The sequence below is a fragment of the Carcharodon carcharias genome, chromosome 2 (genome assembly GCF_017639515.1).
Source record: "Carcharodon carcharias isolate sCarCar2 chromosome 2, sCarCar2.pri, whole genome shotgun sequence".
Taxonomy (NCBI): domain Eukaryota; kingdom Metazoa; phylum Chordata; class Chondrichthyes; order Lamniformes; family Lamnidae; genus Carcharodon; species Carcharodon carcharias.
In genome coordinates this window covers 9,042,476-9,068,222 of record NC_054468.1, presented here as the reverse complement: position 1 = coordinate 9,068,222, position 25,747 = coordinate 9,042,476, and the positions used below count along the sequence as shown (strand labels likewise).

Here is a 25,747-nt window from a genome sequence, read left to right as displayed (position 1 = left end):
ATGTGGAAATGTTGGAAATATTAGCTTCAGCATCACAGGCTGTGGACAGGGACAACCAGGCCATGTTCTCAGGCAATAAAATTTGCATTATTACAGCGCCTTTTACCACAGTAAAGCATCTAAGGAACTTCACAGGAGCATTATTGACAAAATTATACACTGAGCATATAAGCAGATTTTGGAAGAGATGATAAACTTGGTCAAAGAGGTAAGTTTGATGGACTATCTTAAAGGAGGTGAGGTTGGTGGAGAGTGAGGGAGTTCCAGAACTAAGGGCCTCTGAAGCTGAAGGCATGGCCGCCAGTGGTGGAGTGACTAAATATGGGGATGGATGAGGTGGGAATTGGAAGAGCACAGAGAGTTCTAGAAGGGTTATGGAGCTGAAGCAGATGAGAGCTAGAAAAACAAGGAGGACATGCAGGGATTTGAAAACAAGGATGTGAATTTTAAAACTGAGACATTTCTTCACTGGGAGCCAATGTGGATCAGGAAGCAAGGGGAATGGTGAACAGGACTTGGTGTGAGTTAAGACATGGGCAGATGGGTTTTGGATGACCTCAAGATTACAGAAGGTAGAATGTGGAGACCAGCCAGGAATGAGGTGGAATAGTCAAGTGTGCAGGTAGCAAAGGCACGACTGAGTGTTTGAGCTGAGACAAGGGTGAAGTCGAGCAATGCCATGAGGTGGAAATCGGTGATAGGAAGCTCATGTCGGGGTCAAATATCTCACCAAGGTTACGACCAGTCTGCTTTAGTCTTGGAGAGGGAGAGACAGGGAGTCGGTTGTTCAGGAGCAGAGTTTTTGGCAGTGATTGAAAACAATGGGGCAAAAGTCTTCCCAATGTTTAGTTGAAGGAAATTTCTGTTCATCCAGTACTGGATGTTGGACAAGCCAGTCTGACAATTTAGAGAAAGTGGAGGGTTTGAGAGATGGTGAGGTAGAGCTGGGTGTTCTTGGTCTATGTGTGAAAATTATTAGTGTTCTCAGGTCATGTTGTTGAGGGCGTCATGTGGATGAAAAATAGGAGGGGACCAAAGATAGATCCTTGGGGGACACCAGAAGTAATGCTGCAACCATTTGACTTAATTGCTCTAAATGTTTATCATCCTTATGAACCTCTTCCAATCGTCTTAATCTCGCACTATGACTATATCCTTGTATTCTTTCCTCCTTCTTGTGTCTGTCCAATTTCCCCTTAAATGTATATTTTTTTAATTCATTCATAGGACGCAGGCTTCTCTGGCTGGGCCAGCATTTATTGCCTGTCCCTAATTGTCCTTGAGGAGGTGGTGGTGAGCTGCCTCTTGCAGTGTAGGTACACCCATGGCACTGATAGGGAGGGAGTTCCAGGATTTTGACCCAGCGACAGTGAAGGAACGGCCAATATATTTCCAAGTCAGGATGGTGAGTGGCTTGGAGGGAAACTTCCAGATGTTGGTGTCCCATCTATCTGCTGCTCTTGTCTCTCTGGATACTAGTGGTCATGGATTTGGAAGGTGCTGCCTAAGGAGCCATGGGGAGTTGCTGCAATGCACCTTGTAGATGGTACACACAGTTGCTATTGTGTGTCGGTGGTGGAGGGAGTGAATGTTTGTGGATGGGGTACTAATCAAGTGAGCTGCTTTGTCCTGGATGGTGTCAAGCTTCTTGAGAATCTATACTATTCATTGCACCTGCTCTCTGGTTTTAAGAAATGTTTCTCCTGAACTCCCTGTCCCATGCAAGTCACATATCATCCTGACTTGGAAATATATTGCTGTTCCTTCACTGTCACTAGGTCAAAATCCTGGAACTCCCTCCCTAACAGCACTGTGGGTATACCTACATCGTATGGACTGCAGTTGTTCAAGAAGACAGCTCATCACCACCGTCTCAAGGGCAATTAGGGATGGGCAATAAATGCTGGCCCAGCCAGTGACACCCACATCCCATGAATGAATAAAAAAAATTAGTGACTATCTTATATTTATGGCCCCTAATTTTAAGCTCTTCCCCCTGAGCATCCCCTCTCCACCCCCCATATATACACACACGCACATACACACACACCAATAAGTGGATATACCTGTATATCTACCCTCTTGAACTCTTGCATAATTTTAAAAGATCTCTTTCAGGTGACTCCTCCATCTTTTTTTTTAAAGGAAAGAGACCCGCCTATTCGGTCCCACCTAATAGTTATATCCTTTCACTTCTGCTATCTTGTATATCCTTTTTATAATTAGGGAGACCAGAACTCTGCAGAATACAAGATTAATCTCCTAGGCACTGCTGCACACAAAAAATAATTATAGGGCTTTAAAGATTTGTGTTGGTTTCTTTACTACCAGTGAAAAGGTCTTGGGGAAAACTATTAGAACTGTCCCCGGGAACTGACAGCTTTCATTCTAGGGCCTTGGAAGAATTGGCTGCTGAGATAGTCGATGAATTGGTTCTGATTTATCCAATGTTCCCTAGATTCTGGAAAGGTTCCAGCAAATTGGAAAATTGCTAATGCAACACCACTATTAAAGGAAAGAGGGAGACAGGAAGAAGGAAACCATAGGCCAGTTAGCCAAATGTCTGTTGTTGGGAAAATGCTAGAACACATTAATAAGGAGGTAATAGCAGGACATTTAGAAAATCATAATACAATCAGGCAGAGTCGATATGGTTTTGTGAAAGGGAAATTGTGTTTGACTAATTTATTAGACTTCTTCAAGAATAAAGGGCAATCTGTAGATGTGGTGTACTTGAATTTGTAAAAAGGTATTCAGCAAGGTGCCACATCAAAGGTTACTTCACAAAATAAGAGCTCATGGTGTAGGGGTAACATATTAGCCTGGATAGAAGATTGGTTAGCTAATAGGAAGCAGAGTCATTTTTCTGGTTGCCAAGCTGTTACTTGAGTGCCACAGGGATCAGTTCTGGGACCTCAAATATTTAAAATCTGTATCAATGACTTGAATGAAGGGGCTGGAGGAATGGTAGCTAAGTTTGCTGATGACACAAAGATGGGTAGGAAAGTAAGTTATCAAGAGGAGGTTGAGAGTCTACAAAGGGAGTTAGATGGGTTCAGTGAATGGGCAAACATTTGGCAGATAATGTGGGGAAATGTGAACTTGTTGACTTTAGCAGGAAGAATAGAAAAGCAGCAAATTATTAGAATGGAGAGAAATGGCAGAACTCGGTTTTATGGAGGGACCTAGGTGTCCTTGTACATGAATTACAAAAAGTTAGGATGCAGGTACAGCAAGTGATTAGGGAGACAAATGGAGTGTTGGTGTTTATTGCAAGGGGAATGGAGTATAAAAAAGGAAGTTATGCTAAAATTGTATGGGGCATTGGTGAGACCACATTTGGAGTACTGTGTACAGTTATGGTCACCTCACTTAAAGGATATAATTGCATTAGAAGCAGTTCAAAGAAAGTTCACTTTTTCTTGGGATAAAGGACTTATATGAAAAGGTTGAGCAGGTTGGACCTATATCCATTGGAGTTTCAAAGAATGAGAGATGACCTTATTGAAACATCTAAGATCCTGAGAGGATTTGAAAGGGAGGATGCTGAGAAGATGGTTCCCCTTGTGGGCAAGTCAGAACCAGGGGACACAGTTTAAAAATTAGGGGTCTCCAATTTAAGACTGAAATGAGAATTTGTTTCCTCAGAGGGTCATTAGTCAGTGAAATTCTCTTCCCCAGAGAGCAGCAGAGACTGGGCCATTGAATGTATTCAAAGCTAAGTTAGTCAGATTTTTGATCAGCAAGTGTGTCGAGGGTTGTGGGAGGTGGGGGGGGGGGGGGGCAGATTGGAAAGTGGAGGTGAGGTCATTATCAGATTAGTTACCCCCTTACACCATGAGCTCTTATTTTGTGAAGTAACCTTTTGATATGGCACCTTGTTGAATGGTGGAGCAGGCTTGAGGGACTGAATGGCCTACTCCTGCTTCTAATTCTTGTGTCCTTGTGTTGTGTTCTTTGAGAACAAAAGCACAGCAGGAGGCCATGGAGTCTCTTTAAACCTGTTCCACAATTCACTGAGAACATGGCTAATCTAAGACCTATCTCCATCTCCCAACCTTTGCCCTATATCACTTAAAAGCTCTGCTAACAAAAATCTATCAACAACTTATACTTATATAGCACCTTTAGCATAATGAAACATCCCAAGGCACTTCACAGGTGCATTATAAAACAAAGTCTAATGCTGAGCCCTTTAAGGAGATATTAAGTCAGATGACCAAATGCTTGGCTAAACTAGTAGGTTTTAAGGAGTGTTTTAAGGTGTGGACGGTAAAGCAAGATACAGAGGTGTAGCGAAAAAATTCCAGAGCTTGGGGCCCAGACAACTGAAGGCCTGCCCACGGATGGTGGAGCGACAATGATCAGAAATGCGGAAGAAGCCAGAATTAGAGGAATACAAACACCTGGGAGGTTTTGGGGCTGGAGGAGATTCCAGAGAGAGAGGTGGGTCAAGGCCCTGGAGGGATTGGAAGAGGAGAATGTGCATTTTAAAATCCAAGATGTGGATCAATCTCAGATTTAAAATTAACAACTGATCTAGGATCAAGTTTTCATTTACAGTGAAGAGTTCCAAACATCTGTCACCCTGTTGCATGTAAAAGTTTGTTTTCCCTCATTTCACTCACTCCTGAACAATGTCTGTAATTTTAAACTATTCCCCTAGCCTTAGACTCCCCAACCTTATCTGTTCCCCTTGACATCTTAAACTTTGATCAAATTTCCCCTCAAACCTTTGAAATTTCAGCGGGCGCAGCCCTAGTTTGTGACAACTTCTCGTAAATTAATCTTTGGAGCCCAGGTATCGTACGAATCTCTGCCACACTCACTCCAAGGTCAATTTATCCTTCGTATGGTGTGGTGCCCAGACATGTTCACACTGTTTCCAGGTGTGGTCTAATCCGGATGAACATCTTTCTCTACCAATTATAAAAATATTGAAGCTGGCAAGAAAAGACTGTGTTTTGCTGGCAGTTACGCATCACCCAATTGGGCAATGAATCACTTTGCTTTCCAATTTTATTTCTCTTGCTTTCCTCCTTGTATTCTAGTCCACTACATGTAAAGGCCAGTACTCCATTTATCTTTTTATTATTTCCTTGACTTGATCATATCATTTTTATGATCTAATTACCTGGACCCTCGAGTCTCTTTGGGCCACTTCTGTTTCTTGCTTTTCACTATTTGGAAAGTGCCCTCTTCTATCCTTTTTAGGTCAAAAGTGCATGACCTCACATTGATCTTCAGTGAAATCTGTTTTCCACAGGTTTTCTCATTCATTGAATGTACTGATATGTCCGTAATTTTGTGCTCCTACCTACACCACTCACAATGCCGCCTATCCTGTGTCGTTGGCAAATTTGAACAGATGGTTTTCAATACTATCATCTAACTCATTAATCAATACGGCGAATGGGTACGTTCCCAACACAGGTCCTTGCAGGACACCACTAGTCACACCCCACCTGCTCCTTATCCCTACCCCATCTCCTGCCACTCAGCCAGTTTCCTGTTGAGGTCAATTATTTGCCTTCAGTTCCACGAGCTTCATCTCGAACTAACAGTCGCTTATGAGGAATTTTATCAATTGTCTTCTAGAAGTCCAAGGAAATAACGTCCATGGGCATTCCCCTGTCCACTACTTTAGTCACCTCTTCAAAACAATTCAATGGGAGTTTAGGGGTGGAGTTGTTTCCAACTGGTGGGAATGTGATTAAAATCTCCAGGAAAATGTAAATCAGTTCTAACATTGGCATGGTTCCATGTGAGGGTGGGATTAGAACAGTCAAAGGACATGTTGGTGCTTACTGTCTGTACTAGGGTTGCCAATGGTCCAGGATTGGCCTGGAGTCTCTAGGAATTGAAAAAGATTGTTTTTTCTGTCATTTTCTTTGAACATTTCTTTCTACCAATTATATAAATATTGAAGCTGGGTGGGTGGTGGAGGAGAAAAAGAAATTGGTTTGCTGACAGTCAAGCATCATCCATGGGTAATGAGTCTTTTTGCTTTCCAGTTGGTGTAGGAAGGCAGAACGTCACAAGGATGGATGTGTTGGCTGATTAATGGCTGGAGCATTGGGGCAGGGGGAGCCAATCATGTGATGAAACCTCCAGGAATACATTTAATCACAGTTGGCAACCCTAGTCTAGACTCGGATATGAATAGAGAGTTGAAGCTGAGATTGGAATGCAGCCGGGCACAGGAAGCTCGGCCTGGAGAGTGACAAGTCTCTCATTCTGAGTTTGATATGGCTGTGGCTAGTTTTCGGAGTTCAGTGCCTTGGGTTGCCAGCTCTGTTTGGATGTATTACTGGAAGTCTCATCACATGACCTCCCACCTCTAAACCCCGCTCTTCCCCATCCCACCCTTAATTTATTTGTCTATTAAAATATTGATAAAAGTGGGGGGAGAAAAAAATTTCCTGAGTTTTTGCTTTGACTACTGCCTCCAGAACGATTCTGGAGGATTGGCAACCCTACTCGTGCCCTATTGAAAGGGAAAGAGGAGAGTAATTTTGAACCAATCTGTTTGTTGTGGCTGCTGGCTAAAGGACTAGTAGCACAGACACCCAGTAGCGTTTGAACAGTTTGCACACAATGCTGGTAATGGTTTATTGAAATCAATATGGGCTCATTTCGCAGGAATGTTCTGTGTTTGAATCAACACCATTGATGTACAACACATCCCAAGGAACTAGGCTGAGTAGTGAGAAGAGAACATAAAACAAATCCAAGCAATGGGTCATGGGGAGAGTTGGATGTGAGGGAAGGTGCCATAGTTGATTCTGGGGCTAAATTATGTTGTCAGGTTGCACAGACAAGGCTTGTATTCGCTTGAGTGTGGAATATTATGAGGTGATCTAATTGAGTGATGAAAGGAGTTGATACAGAGAAACTATTTACTCTGGGTGGTGGTGGTGGGGGCATGATGGGGAAAGACTCCAGGCATAACCTTAACATTAGAGCTAGAATTAGAATGGCCTTCAGGGGCCGGCCGGCCGGCTGCAGTTTCTAGGATCTATTGGAACCCAAATTGCTTTGGCTGTATCACAGAATGACCACTTTCTCAGACAATAAAGTTTCCTTCATTGAATGTAACTACTACACCTTGTCCATTCTGTCCTAGTTCATCCTTTCTGAAGGGCTTGTTAGATTTTTGGTCCCTCTTTTGTGAGGAGAAAGAAGGTGGAAGAGGATAATGTGTGAAGACAGAGAAAGTAAAAAATTGTGTGGGAGAAAAAGTGGTCTGATTAATTGAAAGTGTGGGAACAGGAAGAGGACATTCAACTCCTGGAGTCTATTCCACCATTTCAATTGGATCACCACTGATCTATAACTCAGCTCCATTTACACACCTTTGTTCCGTATCCCTTAATACCCTTGCCCAACAAAAATCTATCCATTCCGGTCTTGAAAATTTCACTTGACCCCAGCATGGGACAGCCAGCTCTGGATTTCCACTACCCTTTGTGTGAAAAATTGGTTCCTGGTTTCATTGGTCACACAAAAATGTATATATTCAGATGATACCAGAACAAAGAGATTATATCTATCAGGGCAGATTGAACAGTCTGGGTCAGTTTGCTCTAGAGAGACGGTGACCTGATATTTTTCCTTAATGGGATGTGAATGTTGCAAGGAAGGTTGGCACTCATTGTCCTTCAGAAAGTGGTAATGAGTCACCTTCTCGAACTACTGCAGTCTGTGTGGTATAGGTGCTCCCATAGCACTGTTAGAGCGGAGGTTGCAGAATTTTGAGCCAGTAACACTGAAGGGATGGTGATCACTTGAGGGGAACTTGTAGTGGCAATACTCCCATCTGTTTCCAGCTCTTGGTCTTCCAGGTGGGAGAGGTTGCAGGTTTGGAAGGTGCTGTTGAAGGAGCCTTGGTGAGTTGCTGCAGTGCATCTTGCAGATGGTTATCACTGCTGACACTGTGTGTCGGTGGTGGAGGGAGTGAATGTTGAAGGTGGTGGATGAGGTGCCGATCAAGCGGGGCTGCTTTGTCCTGGATGGTGTCGAGCTACTTGAGTGTTGTGGGAGCTGCACTCATCCCTGACTTGTGCCCTGTAGATGGTGGACAGGCTTTGGGGAGTCAGGAGGTGAGTTACTCACTGCAGGATTCCCGACCTCTGACCTGCTCTTGTATCCGCAGTATTTGTATGGCTAGACCCGTTCAGTTTCTGGTCAATGGTAATCCTCACTGTGAAGCACCTTGGGATATTTTGCTATTTTAAAAGCACGATCTATGTGCGTGTTGTTGTCAATTTGCATCAAAATCCTTTCACGATAACAAACTAACATTGTCAGCCAATTTTTCCAAGAAGGTCTTGGCATACAATGGCAGCATATGGCCTGTTCTTGCATCAGAAAGCACAGTGTGTGATCATCAGGAGCTGCCTGATGTCATCGCCTCCCTCCCCATTCAAATCCTGTTTGGTCCAGGTAACCTGAATTCTCTGCACTTGGCTGCAATCCTAGTGAGGCAACTCAGGAGTGAATTAGAGCTTCTCCACCTTCGAGCTCCTGTGATCCGCAAATTCAGTGCCTGGAAGCCCCGGCTGAAAATTAGTAAATGCAAGAAAAAGACTTGCAAGAATTAAGGGGGATGGAACTAACAGGAAAGGTTGAGCAGAGTGGGGATCTTTTCACTGACTTAAAACCAGAGCTGATTGAGGTCTGAAAATGATGGAGGGGTTTGCCGCAGTGGGATGTGGAGGAACTTTGGGTTGAGTCCAGAACTAGACGATATGGTGCAACATACTGAGCGCTGGAAATCTGGAGTAAAAATAGAAAATGTTGGAAATGCTCAACAGGGCAGGCAGCATCGAGAGAGGGCATTCATATTTCAGGCCGATACCTTTCATCAGAACAGGGAAATGTTAGAGAAATAAGAAGTTTTAACAAGTGCAGAAGCTGGAGAAGGGGAGGTCTGTGATGGGGTGAAATCAGGAAAGTGGATGATGGTGCAGGGGAAAAAAGAGAGACTTGCATTTCAATAGTGCTTCAATGATCACAGGACATTCTAAAGTGCTCTACAACCAGTGAAGTAGTTTTGAAGTGTAGTCAGTTGCTTTTTCACAGGATGTGGGCGTGACTGGTTGGGTCAGCACTTGTTCAGTTGGTAATACAGCAAGCTCCCACAAACAGCATTGCGATAATGATCTCTTCTGTTTGTGTGATATTAGTTGAAGGGTAATCTTTAGCTCTTCTTTGAGATCGTGCCTGGGTTCATTCCCCCCCCCCACCAAGCTCTGACATCTCTGACAGTGCAGCACTGCGCTGGGAGTGTCAGCCTGGATTCCTGTGCCCCAGTCTTGCAGTGGGGCTTGAACCCACAACCTTCTGACTCGGAAGTGAGAGTGTGGCTCACTGAACCACAGCTGACACCTAAGTGAAAGGACACAGTTATAGAATGAGTCAAGAAACAAGACAAAAAGCTGGGTCCAGTGGATCTGTAAATTGTAACAACTTACTGTCAGAAAAAATGGGAGCACTGGTTATGATCTGAAATTGTTGAACTCAAGAGGCCATAAATATAAGATTTGACATCAAATAAAGAATTTAAGAGGAATTTCTTTATACAGAATGTAGTGTTTGAAGCAGAGTGTGTTGATGCATTAAAGCAAAGGCCTGAAGTATACACAAGGGGGGAGAGAATAGAGGGATACAGTGTTAGTGAGAGGATGCTTGTAGTACTGGTGTAGTACGATGCAGGTAGGTTGAAGAGCCTCGTTCTGCACCAGTTAAGGCAGCCTTCTGTCTCTTAAAACAATGATTTACACCATGGTGGTCAATTCCATGTTAAGCATCACCTGGTGGAGTGGGGCAGGAGCCGCACTCTGGTATTGGCAGTTGCTGTTGCATTTGCTGCAGATGAAGACAGTGGGCTGGGAAGGTTCACGATTCACTGGCCTCTCTTTTCTCCGGGCATCTTCTCAGTCAGTTGAACCTTTTGGTTCTGCTCGCCTCCTCCAATGCCCTTTCAAAAAGCCGGCCTGCAGAAGTCACGGCCGTCGGTGACTGTCTCCCAGTTGTTAGTGTCAATGTCTGCCGTCTTCAGGAGGTCATCACTCAGTGGTCATTTTACAGTGCTGAAGGTCGCTTCGTAGGCAGCTGCCATCAATCCGACGAACAAGCCGGTGCAGACATCACTGGCTTAGCAGTGAGTGTACGCTGATGTAACTAACTCCAGGATGCCTAAGTTGGTGGCCTTGTCCTGTCAAAAGATGCCAAGGATACATCTGAGACAGCGAAGGTGGAAACTGTTCAGCCTTTTCTCCTGCCCAGCAGATGTCGTCCGGGTCTCCCCACTGTGGAGGAGTGCACTGAGGATGAAGACTTGGTAGACTCGCGGTTTGGTGTGCTCAGTCAGTTTGCCGTTGTTCCACATTATCTTATTCCTTTGCGCTGTAAGTTAAACATAATAGGTAACCTCCGTAATATAACAATGGATAATCGTTGAATGGAATTCCTAGCCTGGAAATTAGTTAAACGAAGCACAATAAAGATGGCAGGGCAGGTTAGGTGCTGTAGGTGCTGTGGTGTGTGGGTGCTGGTGGGCTCTAGTGTTTTCCATGGCAGCCACAATGCCTGCAGCTCGAGGAAGTTTGGCTTAGAGCCGCGGAGCTGGAGTTGAAGCTGCCAAGCACTGTGATGTGTCAGGGAGTGGGGAGAAGTTATCTCAACACTTCGATCCAGAAGACAGTCACATTCCTTGGGCTAGGTACTTCACCTTTGGTCCATGCTCATGGGCAGGATGATGTGGTTATAAGAAAGACAGGCATGGGGACCCAGAAGGCACTAATGGAGGAATCTCAATAGGTTTGAGGTTCTTTCAGCTTGTGTGAACAAGAGCAGGGACCGCAGGGAGGATAAGCAAACTGATCCCGGCACCGTGGTGCAGGGAGCCATTCAAGTGGGGGTGTAAAAAGGAATGTAGTTATAGTAAGGAAAGGTATAGTTAGGGAGATAGATACTCCTCTCTGTAGCAGAGAGCATGAGTCCTAAAGGCCGTGTTGCCTGCCGTTGCCAAGGTTAAGGACTTCTCCCCCGGGCTGTAGAGGAACTTGGAGTGAGAGGGGAAGGATCCAGTTGTCATGCTCCCCATGGGTACAAATGACATGGGCAGGACTAAGAAAGAGGTTCTGCTAAGAGAGTATGAGTCACTAGGGACTAAATTAAAAAGCAGAATCACAAAGGTAATAATCTCTGGATTATGACCTGAGCCATGAGCAAATTGGCGTTGGGTAAATATGATCGGAGAGTTAAATGCGTGTCTCAAAGATTGGTGTGGGAGAAATGGGTTTGATTTATGAGGCACTGGCACCAGGACAGGGGAAAGAGGGAACTGTACTGTTGGGATGGCCTTCACCTGAACTGCACTGGTACCAGTGTCCTGGTGAATTACACAGTTTCTTTTGAACAATGCATTCTGGAACCAACTGGGGAACAGGATATTTTAGACCTGGTAATGTTTAAGGAGAGGGGATTAATTAATGACTTCATAATAAAGGACCCTTTAGGTAAGAGTGATCATTACATGATAGAATGTCACATTCAGTTTGAGGGTGAGAACGTGGGTCTGAGACAAGTGTCTTAAACTTACATGAAGACAATGACATGGGTATGAAGACAGAGTTGGCTAAAGTGGAATGGGAAAATAGATTAAAAGGATGACAGCAGGAGAAGCAGCGAGACACATTTAAGGAGATATTTCATAACTCTCAACAAAGATCACAGAATCTTTACAGTGCAGAAGGAGACCATTTGGCCCATTGAGTCTGTACTGACTCTCTGAAAGAGCATTCCACCTGTCCCACTGCCCTGCCTTATCCCTGTAACCTTGCACGATATTTCTTTTCAGGTAGCAATCCAATTCCTGTTTGAATACCTTGATCGAACCTGCCTCCACCATCCTTTCGGAAAGCCTGTTCCAGACTCCAACCACCCTCTGGTTGAAAAATGTTTTCATTGCATCACATTTACTCCTTTTGACATTATTACTCCTTTTACCACATTCCATTAAGAAAGAAAGACTCTATGAGAAGGATGCACTGAGGAAGTTAAGGATGGTATTGAATTGAAAGCATGGGTGTAGAATGCTGCACAGGTTAGTGGTAGCCCAGAATTACGAGGGAAAATTTTAGAAACCAGCAAGGGATGACTATAAAAAGAGAGGATTTGAAGTATGAGAGAAAACTAGCAAGAAATATAAAATGTAAAAATTCTACAAGTATATAAAAAAGGAAAAGAGTAGCTAAATTTATCTTGGTCCTTTTGAAGGATGAAACTGCGGAATTAATAACGGGAAAGGAGGAAATGGCAGAGACTGAGAACAAGTATTTTCCATTTGTCTTCAGGTTAGAAGACACAAAAAGCATCCCAAAGGTAACAGAGAAGCAGAAGGCAAAAGGGAGGGAGGAAATTAAAACAAACAACATCACTATAGTAAAAGCACAAGGGAACCTAATGGGACTAAAGGCTGAAGGCCTGGACCTGATGGCCTGCATCCTAGGATCTTAAACAAAGCGGCTGTAGAGATAGTGGATGCATTACCTTCCAAACCTTCCAAAATTCCCTAGATTCTGGAAAGGATCCAGTGGGTTGGAAAACCGTAAATATAGTCCTCCTATTCAAGAAAGGAGGGAGACTGAAAGCAGGAAACTATAGGCCAGTTAGCCTAACATCTGTAATTTGGAAAATGCTACAATCTATTATTAAGGCGGTAGTAGCAGGACATTTAGAAAATCATAATATCATAATACAAACAGGCAGAGTCAACATGGTTTTATGAAAGGGAATCATGTTTGACAAATATATTATATTTATTTGAGGGTGTAACAAGCATGGTGGATAAAGGGGAACCAGTAGATGTAGTATATTTGGGCTTCCAATAGACATTTGATAAGGTGCTACATGAAAGGTTACTACACAAGATAGAGCTCACGGTGTTGGAGGTGTTTTATTAGCATAGATACAGGATTAGTTAACGAACAAGAAACAGAGTCACCATAAATGGGTCATTTTCAAGTTGGCAAGTTGTAATTAGTGGAGTGCCACAAGGATCAATGCTGGGACCTCAACTATTTATGATCTATATTAATAACTTGGGTGAAGGAACTGACTATGCTGAAGCCAAATTTGCTGTTGACATAAAGACAGGAAAGCAAGTTGTGAGCATGATACAATCAGTATGTAAAATACATAGATATAGATAGTGAGTGAGCAAAAAATTGGCAGTCACAAAGTTAGCTTGCATGTTATCCAAGTAATTTGTAAGGCAAATGGAATGTTGGCCTTTATTGCAAGGGGGATGGAGTATAAAAGTAGGGAAGTCTTGCTACAGCTTTACAGTGCATTGATGAGACCACATCTGGAGTACTGTGTACAGTTTTGGTCTCTTTATTTAAGGAAGGATATACTTGCATTAGGGGCGGTTCAGAGAAGGTTGTCTAGGCTGATTCCTTGGATGAAGACGTTGTTTTATGAGGATGAGTTGAGCAGACTGGGCCTATACTCATTGGACTATGTCACAAAAAGTTAATATGCAAGTACAGCAAGACATTAGGAAGGTAAATGCAATGTTTGCATTTATTGCAAGGGGAATGGAATATAAAAGTAGAGAACTTTTACTGCAGCTGTACAGGGCCTTTGTAAGACCACACCTGGAGTACTGTATACAGTTTTGGTCTCCTTACTTCATAAAAAGATAAAATTGTGTTAGAAGCAGTTCAGAAAATGTCACTCGGCTCATTGCTGGGATGACGGCCTTATCTTAAGAAAGTTCGGGCCCATACCCATTGGAGTTTATAAGCATCATATTGAAACAGATAAGATCCTGAGGGGATTTGACAGGATAGATACCGGGACGATGTTTCCTCTTGTGGGAGAGACTAGAACTAGAGGACATAGGGTGAGGTTAGAGGGGGGTGTTGGGGAGAGAAGGTTATCGATGGGGGGCATTGAGGGGGAGATTAGCTGCAGATTTGAACTGATTTGTAAATGTAGTGTTCTCTTTGTAGCCACTTTCCTAATATCAGTTGTTTGCTCTGTGATTAATTTTCCTTAGAGAATCAGCACTGGGACTCCAATTTCACCATCACTACAGTCACTCTGCCTACTGCATGCAGGCATCATGAAAGAAAGACAAAACCTACATTCATACAGCACCTTACATGATGTCCCAAATCACTTTACAGCCAATTAATTACTTTTGTGTTGTAGTCGCTGGTATAATGTAGGCAAGGCTATCAAATGGCAGAGACGGCTCGAGGGGCAGAACGGCCTATTCCCACTCCTGATACATATGTTCAGATGTCATTCTGGATGGATGAGATGAACTGGGCTCGAAGGCCTTTGTCATAATTATCTTGTGAACAAAGGGTGGAATCATGGCTGGAGTTCTGTTTATTTTGTTGCTAATGGAAGTTTACTGTGAGCAGGCTTTGTGGGGTGAGATTACCAGGACAGGAGTGTGTAATGGGCTCATAGTGAATCAGTAACCTGTTTTATCCTGCACTTGATTCTCGAGAATCTTTTCCATTGATTTCAATCTTGTCATTTTGTCTACTTACTTATTACCCCACTCTATCTTGGTGCTTTTGAGTTTGTTGAGGAATGAAATATCATGATAAAGTTGTGTTGCAAATAGTAGGCATTGAAAACATATTATAGGGGGAAGCAGCAAAGTCTTCAGACTTGCTGATCACAAAACAGGTTGGTTCACAATTCTTTGTCTTTGTTCTCTGGCCTCTTAAAAGCTCCGTTGCACAGACACACCCGAGGGCCCGGAAGCAGGAGAAGCTCCTGGGCCCAGGGTCTCTCTCTGGCCCTGGTTGAGGCCACAACCAGTTCAGCCGTTGTCTTATTGAATGGCAGAGCAGGCTCGAGGGGCCGACTGGCCTACCCCTGCTCCTATTTCACACCTTGTAAGTTAATAAGGAGCGAATGAAGACACTGGAATAAGGGAAAATCAGCAAAGGGCAGACTCTGCAAGGTTACTGGAGCAGTTGGAAAGATTTGCATGTCATTAAGACCGCCTTGAAAGATGCAAACTGCTTCACAAATATGCAGCTTGCATTTCTATAGTACCTTTCTCAATCTCTGGATGCTGGACATCACGTAAGGAAATCTGGCAGCCAGTCTGCACACAAATGGCAGTGTGATGATGACTAGGTTACTTGTTCTCATCTAGGTTGAAGGATAAATATTGGCCAGGACACCAGGGAAAACTCCCATTCTCTTCTTCCACTAGTGGCCATGGGATCTTTTATGTCCACCTGAGGGGACAGACGTGGTTTCATGTCTCTTCTGAAAGATAGCCCCTTGGAAAGTGCGGCGCTTCCCTCAGTATCACACAGGCAGTGTCAACCTGAATTTTGTGTTCAAGTTCCTAGACTGGGGTTTGAACACACAAGTGTGTGTATATGTGATATTGGATATGGACAGAATTCTCAATGACTGCCCTTGTTGAGGTTTCTCCAAGAGGGTCAGTTGGATATAAGACTTTAGAAATCCAGATTTATGCAAGAACTTTAAAAATGGTCCATTGTGGGTGATGAGTGGTCTCTTTAGAGTTTATCATCATTCATTCGAGGTCAGATGGTCTAGAAATTATATGGCCCTGACCTTTCACAGTACAAGTCATCTTTAAAATGGCATGTGCTCTTGGGCACGTTTGTATTACAGGGCATGCTTGCTATGAATGGCATTTAGCTTGCTGTACATTTATTTTAGCTTTGCAATCTTCAGTACTGGGTCACTGAGAACCACATCTTGCATTAAGAGGTGCAAGACAAATGTACTGAGACATCCCAAAGCGCTTCACAGTAATGATTATCAAGCACCATTTGACACACAACCACATTAGGACAAATGACCAACGGCTTGGTCAAAGAGGTAGGTTAAGGGGTGTCTTAAAGGAGGCAAGAGTGGTGGAGGGGTTGAGAAGTTTAGGAAGGGAATTCCAGAGCTTGGGGTCTGAACAGCTAAATTCACAACCACCAATGATGGAGTGATTTAAACTGAGCTCTGCAAGACGCCACAATAGGAAGAACACAGATCTTGAAAGGTTGTAGGACTGTAGGAGATTATGGAGGTAGGGAGGGGTGGAGACATGGACGGTTATGAGAAGAGGGTTGGGAAGTCCAATGCAACAACACCCGGATTTTAAGAGCAAATCAGCGACCACAGCGAGTGATGAGTAAACTGGTTGCTACCCATATCCTAACCTGCATCAGAGTTCTGGCTAGGCTGAGCTTTACAGAGGCTAGGAATTAGAAGGCCAGTCAGATTTCACCAAGTATAAGGCCAGATTTGAGTGCTACTTTGTGTGCTGATTAGAGATTTGCTTTGATACTCTTTCGCCCTGGTTTCCTTTTTAACAGTGCTCTGAGGGGACATTTTGTAATCCATTGACAGAGCAGACAAGCTTTCAACAAGAAACAGAAACTTCATTACAGGAGAGCTTATCGGGTGCTATATGCTCAAACAGGGCTCTCAACAGGAAGTTCCCCCGGATTGCCCGCACTTAGGGCCCATTGGGCGGAGCCTCCTGGAACATCACGTGACCCCTGATAGACAGGAGAAGCTATACCCAAAGTTACTACGTTTTTTTTACACTTCCTATTTACAGGGGAACATTGAATATCCAACAACACATACATTTATACAACTTCAGGTGATTAAAGATCAAGTCTCTGAGGTGCTCTCCTTATCCAGCTGCAGCAGCATAGCTCTACCACTTGAGGTTCCTCAACTGGATTGAAAGGATCTGGAACTGCAGCATGGGACACATCATTAGAAAGTGGCAGTTCTGGGTTTGGCAACTCTACAGAGACATCGGGCGTGTCTATTCTAGGCCAATCTGTCGCCTCAGGAATTGATGGTTTGATGATAATCACAGGCGGAATAGCTGGTTGTTGGAATAGCTCTCTGACATGAACATGATCGACGTGTTTATGGACGATTCTACTTCCACTTGTGCTTAGAAAGATAATGGACTCTGAGGCAATGGTTCCAGGACCCCAGCAAGGTGCTCTTCCAAAATTTCGCACAAATACCGTGTCACCTACACGGAATGTGCGTGCTTTGCTGTGCATATCGTGATTCAATTTTTGATTTCTCTGATTCCGCCCTACCTTCCCCTCTAAAATTTGGAAACACCAGGTTTAATTGTGTACATAGGCGGCGATTCATCAATGATTCAGACGGTGTTGAACCCGTTGTATAATAACGGATAAGAAAGTGAGAACATCGAGATTCTAGAGATAATGGAGACAGTGCTTGACCTTGATTTTAATGTCACTGTCAATGCCTGGCCACCAGATGTAGCATTTTCAGATATGCCTGGATGCGCACAGTAAGGATGCGTCAGGAGCGATTCTCTCCCTTGTGCAAGGATAACAACTCTTGATCCCCAAAACAAAATTCCATCTTGACAGCTTAACACTGTATTTCTGTAATGGAATGGCCACAAATCTTCAGAGATCGGCGAATTTGACCATCCCCTCATGAGAAAGAGTCTCTGACTTTCGACATATTGGATCTGTTCATCCAATTACTAATTTGCTTTGCACATGCAGGTGAAGAATCCAGGAAACTCAGCAACAGCACAACTTCTTGTGGAATAGGAGCGTGTACAATGCTATGTAGTAATGGGAAACGACCATGCATCTGCATTTGCAATTTGTAAGACAGGGCAGTACGTAAAAGTATACTCATACACAGATAATGTCAGAGCCCTAATGTCAGATAACATATTCTTGCTGAGTCTAATGGTGGAATGGCCTTATCCTCACTGAATAAAGCCATTCACGGTTTATGGTCCGACACTATGGTGAAATGGTGTCCATGCAGATACTGGTGGAATTTCTGAATATCACTGATAAACCCTCCTTTTTTAGCAGGGAATAACCCTTCACGGCTATGGAGGGAGTTCTTGAGATGTAGCCAATGCGCCTTTCGGATCCATTTTCCATTCTGCAATAACAGGACTCATACACCATAAGGAGGAGCATCACATGTTAATACCAACTCCTTTCAATGGGTCGTAGCATACCAATAAACACAACAAATGCAATAGTTTTACTTTCACAAAGGCTTCTTCCTGTTGTGAATTCCACAACCAACAGTGATTCTTTTTTAACAAGTGTAATGGTGCCAATACAGTGGATAAGTTAGGCAAGGAGCAGCTAGTGTCATTGATCATACCCAAGAAGGACTCAAGTTCGGTTACATTGGATGGTGAGGTTGCATCTTTTATTGCCTGAACTTTCTCTTCTACCAGATGCAAATCCATGGTGTCCACCTTGTCACCCAGGTAAGTAGGTTCCGGCACTTGAAATGTGCATTTTTCCTTCTTTAACCGCACACCAGCTTCCATGAACCTCCTTAGCACCTGCTCCAGCTTGACCAAGTGTTGAGTCTCGGTTGACTGTGTGATCAAAACATCATCTAGGTATACTAATGCTCAGGGAATTCCTTTAAAAAGTGTCCCCATTGTTCTCTGGAAGATGGCGCATGCAGACGATACTTCAAAGGGTAGTTGAGTGTACCAATAAAGACCCTTATATGTGTTAATAGTCACGTGTTCTCTCGAAATGCTATCCAGCTCTAATTACTGGTAGGCGTGGCTCATATCCAATTTTGTTCAGGACTTGCCTCCAGCCAGCTTTGCATTTAAATTGTCTACCCTTGGAATGGGGTAATTGCCTAGTTTGGCTGCCTTATTCACAGTCAATTTATAGTCCCCACAAATGCATAGGATTTGGTCAGGCTTGACCACTGGAACTATGGCTGTGGTTCACTCCAAGAATTGGGCAGGTTAGATGATGTCCAGCTTTTCTAAGGGCACAGTTCTGCATCCACCTTCTCCTTCAACGCATAAGGTCTGGCCTGGCCTTAATGAAATGTGGTGTCGCCTGAGGATCCACGTATATCTTGGCCTGTGCATCTTTTAACTGCCCTAATTCACCCTGAAATACCTTGTTATATTTCCTTAGCAGTTGAGGAACTCTTCCTGTTTTCAGGTGAAATGCCTCAGACCAGTCAAGCTTTCTGAAACCAGTCCCGGCCTAAAAGCCTGGGCCCTTCTCCTTTCACTATTATCCCAGGCAGCTGGGCTGTCTGTTGCCTGTGAGACACTGGTACTGTGGCGATACCCTTTACCTGTATAGGTTCTCCAGTGTATGTCTTTAATTTAGCAGTTGTCCACTCCAGGTTTATTGGCTGTCTACCTTCATTAAGATATTTGAAAGTGTGCTTTCCCACCACTGTGGTTGAGGCACCCGTATCCACCTCCATTGTGAGTGGATTTTCATTAACTTCATTAACAGTGATAGATGTGGGTTTTTTTTTACAACGGGTAGGTTATACAGGGAATAAATGTTGGTATTGCAGCTTCAGGTTCTGCTTTATTCCTTTATTCAACCATGTTGGTTTGCTGCTTAGCGTGCTGTTTCAACTTTGCCCCGCATTGCCCTACTAGGTGACCTTTCTTATGGCAGTAATGGCATTCTGCCTCCTTAAATTTACCGGTGTCCAGCCTGTGGTCACCTCCACATCTGTAACAATTTACTCTTGGAGTTGCTGCTGAAGTGTTTCTAACAGCAGACATCGCTTCTCGCTGCGATGCGCTGGCTCTGGTTTTTGTACCACGCTCGGCGGTAGGTTCCCTCCCCACGTGAGAAACAGCGCCACGTTGTACGTGTTGCAAAGTCCGTGAGTCTCTCGCAGCACGTTCCATGGCGAGGGAGATTTCTAGAGTGCGCTTAAAGTCGATGCCGATCTTGGAGTAAACAGCACCGAATGGCGTCCTCCTGAACTCCGCCAACTAATCGGTCCCGCAGCGTATCATTTAACCTGTCCCGGAGGTCGCAGTGCTCTGTCAACTGCTTTAGCTTTGCTGCATAGGTTGTGATGGACTCTCCCGGGGGCCCTCGCTCCGGAATTAAATTTAAAGCGCTCCCGTTATTACGGATGGCTTCGGCTGGAAGTGCGTTTTCACGAGATCCACCCATTCATTGTGGGACCTGGAATTGGGCGCGGCGGAGGCTGTCCAATTGCGAGTGAGATTGGGGTGCCGTACTGCCACATAGCTGCACCCAGGGTGGCGTTCCGCTTTCCCTTCACGGGAATTTCGTCCACGGCAAAATAAAATCCGAGGCGCTCTGCGTAACTCGTCTTCCTTAGTCACATCATGAGGACCGATTCCTGCTGAAGGGTGCCACTGAAGGCTGGCGAGTAGTCTTTTCTCTTCCTTAAGATTCGATGTGCGGACAGTAACCAGGTGAGGTGCAGTGTCAGAGCTATTTTACCCTTGTCCTCAAATCTAATGACTTGGAGTGGACAAGGTTTCGAGAGGAAACCGGGAACTTTATTACAGAGAGCTTTTCAGGTGTTGCATGTTCAATCAGGACTCTTGTCAGGAACCTCCACCACCCCCCCTCCACCCTCCCAGATTGCCAGCGCTTTGGGCTCATTGGTCAAAGCCTCCTGGAATATCACCTGATCCCTGATAGACAGCAGGAGAGGCTATACCCACAGTTACTACACACTTACATTTGGCTGTGACTTTAACATTAGAGTGTAATCATCAGGGGTATTTTTTTTCTTGAGAAAGAGACTCATTTCTAAAAAACAGGCAGGTCCTCCAGAATTGCCCTGGGGTGTCCAGGAATTAACGATTAATCTCCTGGGCACAGCTTTGAGCATCCAGAGAGGAAACTGAGGCATTAAAACTTACCTCTGACTGAATATTTCCAACCGACCTCTGAATCATCTGCCCTAATACATCCTCATGTTGCTTGGGTGTCAGGTTTTGTCTGATAACAGTCCTGGGTAACACCTTCCAGATGTTTCAATGCATGAAAGGTGCTATATAAATGCAAGTTGTTGTTGTTGTTGTCATCATATTTGTTTGTATTCTCTGGGCTTGGAAGGGTGAGTAGCCACCGACATTCCCGCAGGAAAGTATCCAAGCGAGAACAGGATCTGGGTGGACTGCGATGGCCAATGTAGTCAAATAGCTTACAGACACCCACTGGGTGAGGCAGTGTGGGGAAACAGCTGGGAAATTGGAATCAGATCAGGAAGGTGGAAAGATAGATGGGAAAAATCTTGCCTATATTCAAAAAAAAAAATCTCATGCGCGCAGCTGATACAGAGAAAAACTGCTTTTCCTGCCAAATTTCTGTTCGAGGAATCTGTTGCCCTTTTTGAAGTGTGGGAAGAGCTCATCGGAGTGAGAGACCAAAATCACAATACTCCATCGCTCTGTTCTTCACCGTGACTCTGGCTGGATTCACTGGCCTGTTGGTGGAAATGGGTTTAAGGCAAACGCGAGGTTCAGAAATGACAGTGAATTTGAACAGCACACCCTGTGTTGGGTTCTTATCAAGCTGCCAGTGGTGTGTGCATGAGCGTGCACACGTAGAGACCTCAGGCTGGAGATGGGGGCTAGATCGGGAGCTAAGATTTCTGACTCAAGAGCTCAGCAGCTAGACCTAGCACACAGAAGCTGATCGTAGTTTTAAATGGAAGTGACATTGGTCTCCTTCGCTTGAAAAAGGTGTTTGTGTAAGAAGACACTAAAAGTATTTTTATTGTTTTTGAAAACAGCATCACAACGTTGATCAGTCATATTCTAAAGTGATTCTGACTCCTCCTTTCTCTCCTTACATTCCCCTTCCATTCATCACTTGCCAACAACAAAACCTGGCAACTAGTGCCCAGCAAGGGCCAGGAACAACCTTCTCCCCTAATTCTGGTGTAGCTCTGGATCCAGGAACAGGAGCAGGCCATTCAGTCCCTCAAGCCAATTTTGCTGTTCTACTAGGACATGACTCCATCCATCTCTTCTGGTTCCATAGCCTGTCATTTCCTTTACCAAACAAAAGGCTATCAATCTCACTCTTGAAATTTTTAAATCGATTCCAAGATTGCTTTGGGGCCCCTGGAGTACTTGTGAAGCTTTTGTTGCATATAGGTTTGATTGTGGCCACTTGGTGCACAGCAAGATCCCACACAAGAGTTGAAGCAGTTAATCTGCCTGTGGTGGTGCATGTGAATGTTGGTCAGAACATCAGGGAAATCCCCTATTCCTTTCTCGAACAGTTTGTTTTTTGGGTTTTGTTTAATTCTTCACAGGAAGGGAAGCCTTTGAGAACTGGTTATATTCCCTCCAGTTTACACCATTGAAGGATGGTCCAGTTGAGGTGTTCAGAATGATTAAGGGATTTGATAGAGGCAGTGGGAGAGTCCAGAAAAATTAGGGCCTGGCCAATCAGGACTGGTGGAAATCCAGAAAACTCTTCTGCCCCTTGCTAATGTTGGAATCACTTTTTGTTTGTAAAATTTTTGTTAGGAAAGAGGATTAAAAGTTATGGAACAAAAGCAGTTAATAGAAGTTGGGTATAGATCGACCACAATCTAGTTCAATGATAGAATTGGCTGGAGGGACTGAATGGCCTCCTTGTGCCTAAAAAGCTGCATGGAGGAGCATCACATGATTTAGCTTCTGGATGTCACTGGCTACTTTGCTGTGATTATTGTTTAAATAACTTTCATTCTTTGACAAGTTGTAACGTACTCCCCTCTCTCTCTCTCTCTTTACCCCACAGGATCCTGCTGGTATTTTTGAGTTGGTGGAGCTGGTTGGCAATGGCACCTACGGGCAGGTTTACAAGGTAAATGCTATTCTACATTCTATCTTGTCTGGCTTATTTGTAAAGTTGTTGCTGGGCCGAAAGTGCAGGAACCAATCACATGGCAAGTGTGATGTTTCAATTAGTCCAAGCACTAAGTGTCGGAGAATTTTCCTTGAGTTTGAGAGATGAGCGTTTCTCCTCTTGGTTGATGTGTCTCAGCCCAAATTCAGAAGTACTGTACAATTTGGCCAAAGCCCATAACTGATAGTAAACGTGGGAGAGGTGAGAATTTGGGACGTGGGCAGGAGTTGCAGGAAGGAGTTTTTTGCGCTGGGTGATGGGGTAAAATGAAGTTTAAAACGAAAGCTTAATTCCTAGCTCCTTCCCTCACTATCTTTTCCCTGACCACATATTCATATACACTCCCCTTGCAGGAAGGAAGCACTTGGACTGAGGGTGAGGGTTGCTAACACTCCATGCTTTGTGCTGGAGTCTCCAGGAATTAATCTCCATATGGCAGTGAGCAAGACAATTAGGGGTGTTTTTTCAAAAAAAAAGTGTTTTCAGTTGTTTCTTCTTTGAACCTCCTTTTAGTTGCAAAAATATTAGAGGTGGGAAGCTTGACTTTGACCAGTAGTCATCATTCAATCAGGTAACACAGATCCTGCTTGCTTTCTGATTGGCTATGGCGTTGAGGATTGATATGTCATTCAGCCAATGTGGTGAAGCAAAGCAGTGAGCTGGTTGAAAGCCGGACATGTGGCAAAACCTCCAGGAAATGCAACCCACCAGAGTTGGCAACCCTACCAGAGGGGCATAGATGTAATTCAGTGCTTAATTTAAACTCATACAATTGTCTTTTATTTATTTTAAAATTCAAACAACACTTAAGAAGCTCAACACCGTCCAGGACGAAGCAGCCCACTTGATCAGCAATCCATCAGCACTTTAAACACCCACTCCCTCCACCACTGACACAGAGTGGCAGCAGTGTGTACCATCTACAAGATGCACTGCAGCAACTCACCAAGGCTCCTTCAACAACACCTTCCAAACACACGACCACTACTATCTAGAAGGACAAGGGCAGCAGACACATGGGAACACCACCACCTGGAAGTTCCCCTCCAAACCACTCACCATCCTGACTTGGAAATATATCGCTCTTCCTTCACTGTCGCTGGGTCAAAATCCTGGAACTCCCTCCCTAACAGCACTGTGGGTGTACCTACACCACAGGGACTGCAGCGGTTCAAGAAGACAGCTCATCACCACCTTCTCCAGGGCAATTAGGGATGGGCAATAGATGTTGGCCCAGCTAGTGACAGCTGCATTCCGTGAAAGAATAAAAAAGATATAGCATTTTATAGATAAATAGAGCCTATGACAATTGGGGAAATAAAGGAATCAGCCCTGATTTTAAACAACTGTATGCAAGTTTATAGCATCTTTAACATAGTAAAATGTTCTGAGGTTCTCCACAAGAGTGTTGTCAGACAAAAAATTGACATCGTCACTTAAAGAGATATAAGGGAAGATAGATGCTCCTCAAAACCTAAGAGGGGGAGAGATTTGGGGAGAAAATTCCAGAACTTAGATCTAGGCAGCTGAAAGCGTGGCCAGCAATTGTGGGGCAATAGAAATCGGGGATGCACGAGAGGCCAGAATTGGAAGAACTCCGATATCTTGAAGGGTTGTAGGGCTGGAGCAGGTGACAGTGATGGAGACAGGCCAGACCTTGCAGGGAGTGGAAACAAGGATGAGAGTTTAAACTTGGTTGGGCTTTGGATAGGTGCCGAGGGGAATTGAAACTCCTCCTCTGCTCCTGAAAGGCATTCTGTGCTGTTTAAATCCCACCTGTCCTCTTCCCCCAGCAGTAATGTCTGAGGGTGGGGTGGGGGGGTGGGGGAGAGAGGCTGCAGATGTGTGTACACAAACATCATGCATTTGAGTAGTTGGTCATGGGTCTTAAATTTTTCCTGTGGGACCTGGGAGGTTGGGGGGGGCATTGCCTATCCGGATCTCCCGATTGAGGCTGATCTGTCCCCCAGCCTGGCTGAGCGGGATGGTGGGTGGCAATGGCATTTGCCATTTATTGGAGGCAGATTGATTGTTTCAGGTGGGTTCATCTTCTGTGGAAATATTTCAAAGCTCTTGATATTTCCAATCATGATTTCTTCACAGCCCAAACCTTCCTATTTAGGGAGAGGCTTTTGACGCACTTTCCGACACTGATGTCCCTGTGTGTGCACATCTGTGGCACTTATCCGGGAATTTTAAACTTTCTATGGTCGGTTTCGCCCCGCCTGAACTGTTCAGTAATTCCAACAACAGTGTGGGGTCAGATGGCCAGAACCATGGAGAACTGGGCAGTTTGTGCTGTACTTAGCTTGCTTTTTACATGGATTTACCGAGCGTTCCATAGCGGGTATGTAACCAGCGAGTCTCTAAGTAAACCAGCTTGAGTGTCAAAGCACACCAGCGCCCACAGCAATTTTCAACCCTCCCCCCACCCCTGGCAATGTTTACTGCACAGCCTCTCCTCCCCCCCACACCCACCCTGCCCCCTGCCTGCTCAAGGAGTGAGGGGAGGGCAGTGAACATTATTAAGATGAGGGAGAGGGGTGAACATTGTCAGGAAGTTGAGGGGAGAGCACTTGGTGGTGGGTGGTGGGTGGGGGGGGGGTGGGGGTGCAGTTTGGAGGAGTGCGGGGGATGTTGGTGTGGTTAGCACTGAGTGAAGGGAGGCTGTGCTGTGTTGGGGTTGAGAACTCCAGTTTAAAACAGTGAAAATCAAGTGAGCTGAACCCAGATTTCAGGGGCTGTGTCTCAGTTCATGAAGAGAAAAGTGGGATTACACTGCTGGGATTACACTCGACAATTGACCACCCAACCCCGTTCCATCACTGTTGAAGCCAGCAATGCAAGGAGCAATGGCTGTCAAATAAAATGGTAAGTGGGCAGGTTAAATTGCAGACGGTGTTGGGCACAATCTCTGAAGCTGGCTGGAAGATCTGCGGTCCATGTCCTTTCAAGCACAGGAGATCAAAGTAAACATTGCAAACTCTCTGATACAGTTCTCAGGAGTATCTAACTGC

The 25,747-nt window shown here is 44.5% G+C and overlaps 1 protein-coding gene across 5 annotated transcripts in view; it reads left to right on the top strand.

The window, feature by feature from the left end:
- Positions 1–25,747, top strand: part of LOC121289917 (TRAF2 and NCK-interacting protein kinase-like) — a 348,329-nt gene that overhangs the window by 17,110 nt on the left and 305,472 nt on the right. For all 5 annotated transcript variants that reach the window (XM_041209918.1, XM_041209938.1, XM_041209930.1 and 2 more), the window contains exon 2: positions 22,623–22,688. In XM_041209918.1, the coding sequence (XP_041065852.1) occupies positions 22,623–22,688 (66 nt within the window). The remainder of the gene's footprint in view (positions 1–22,622; positions 22,689–25,747) is intronic.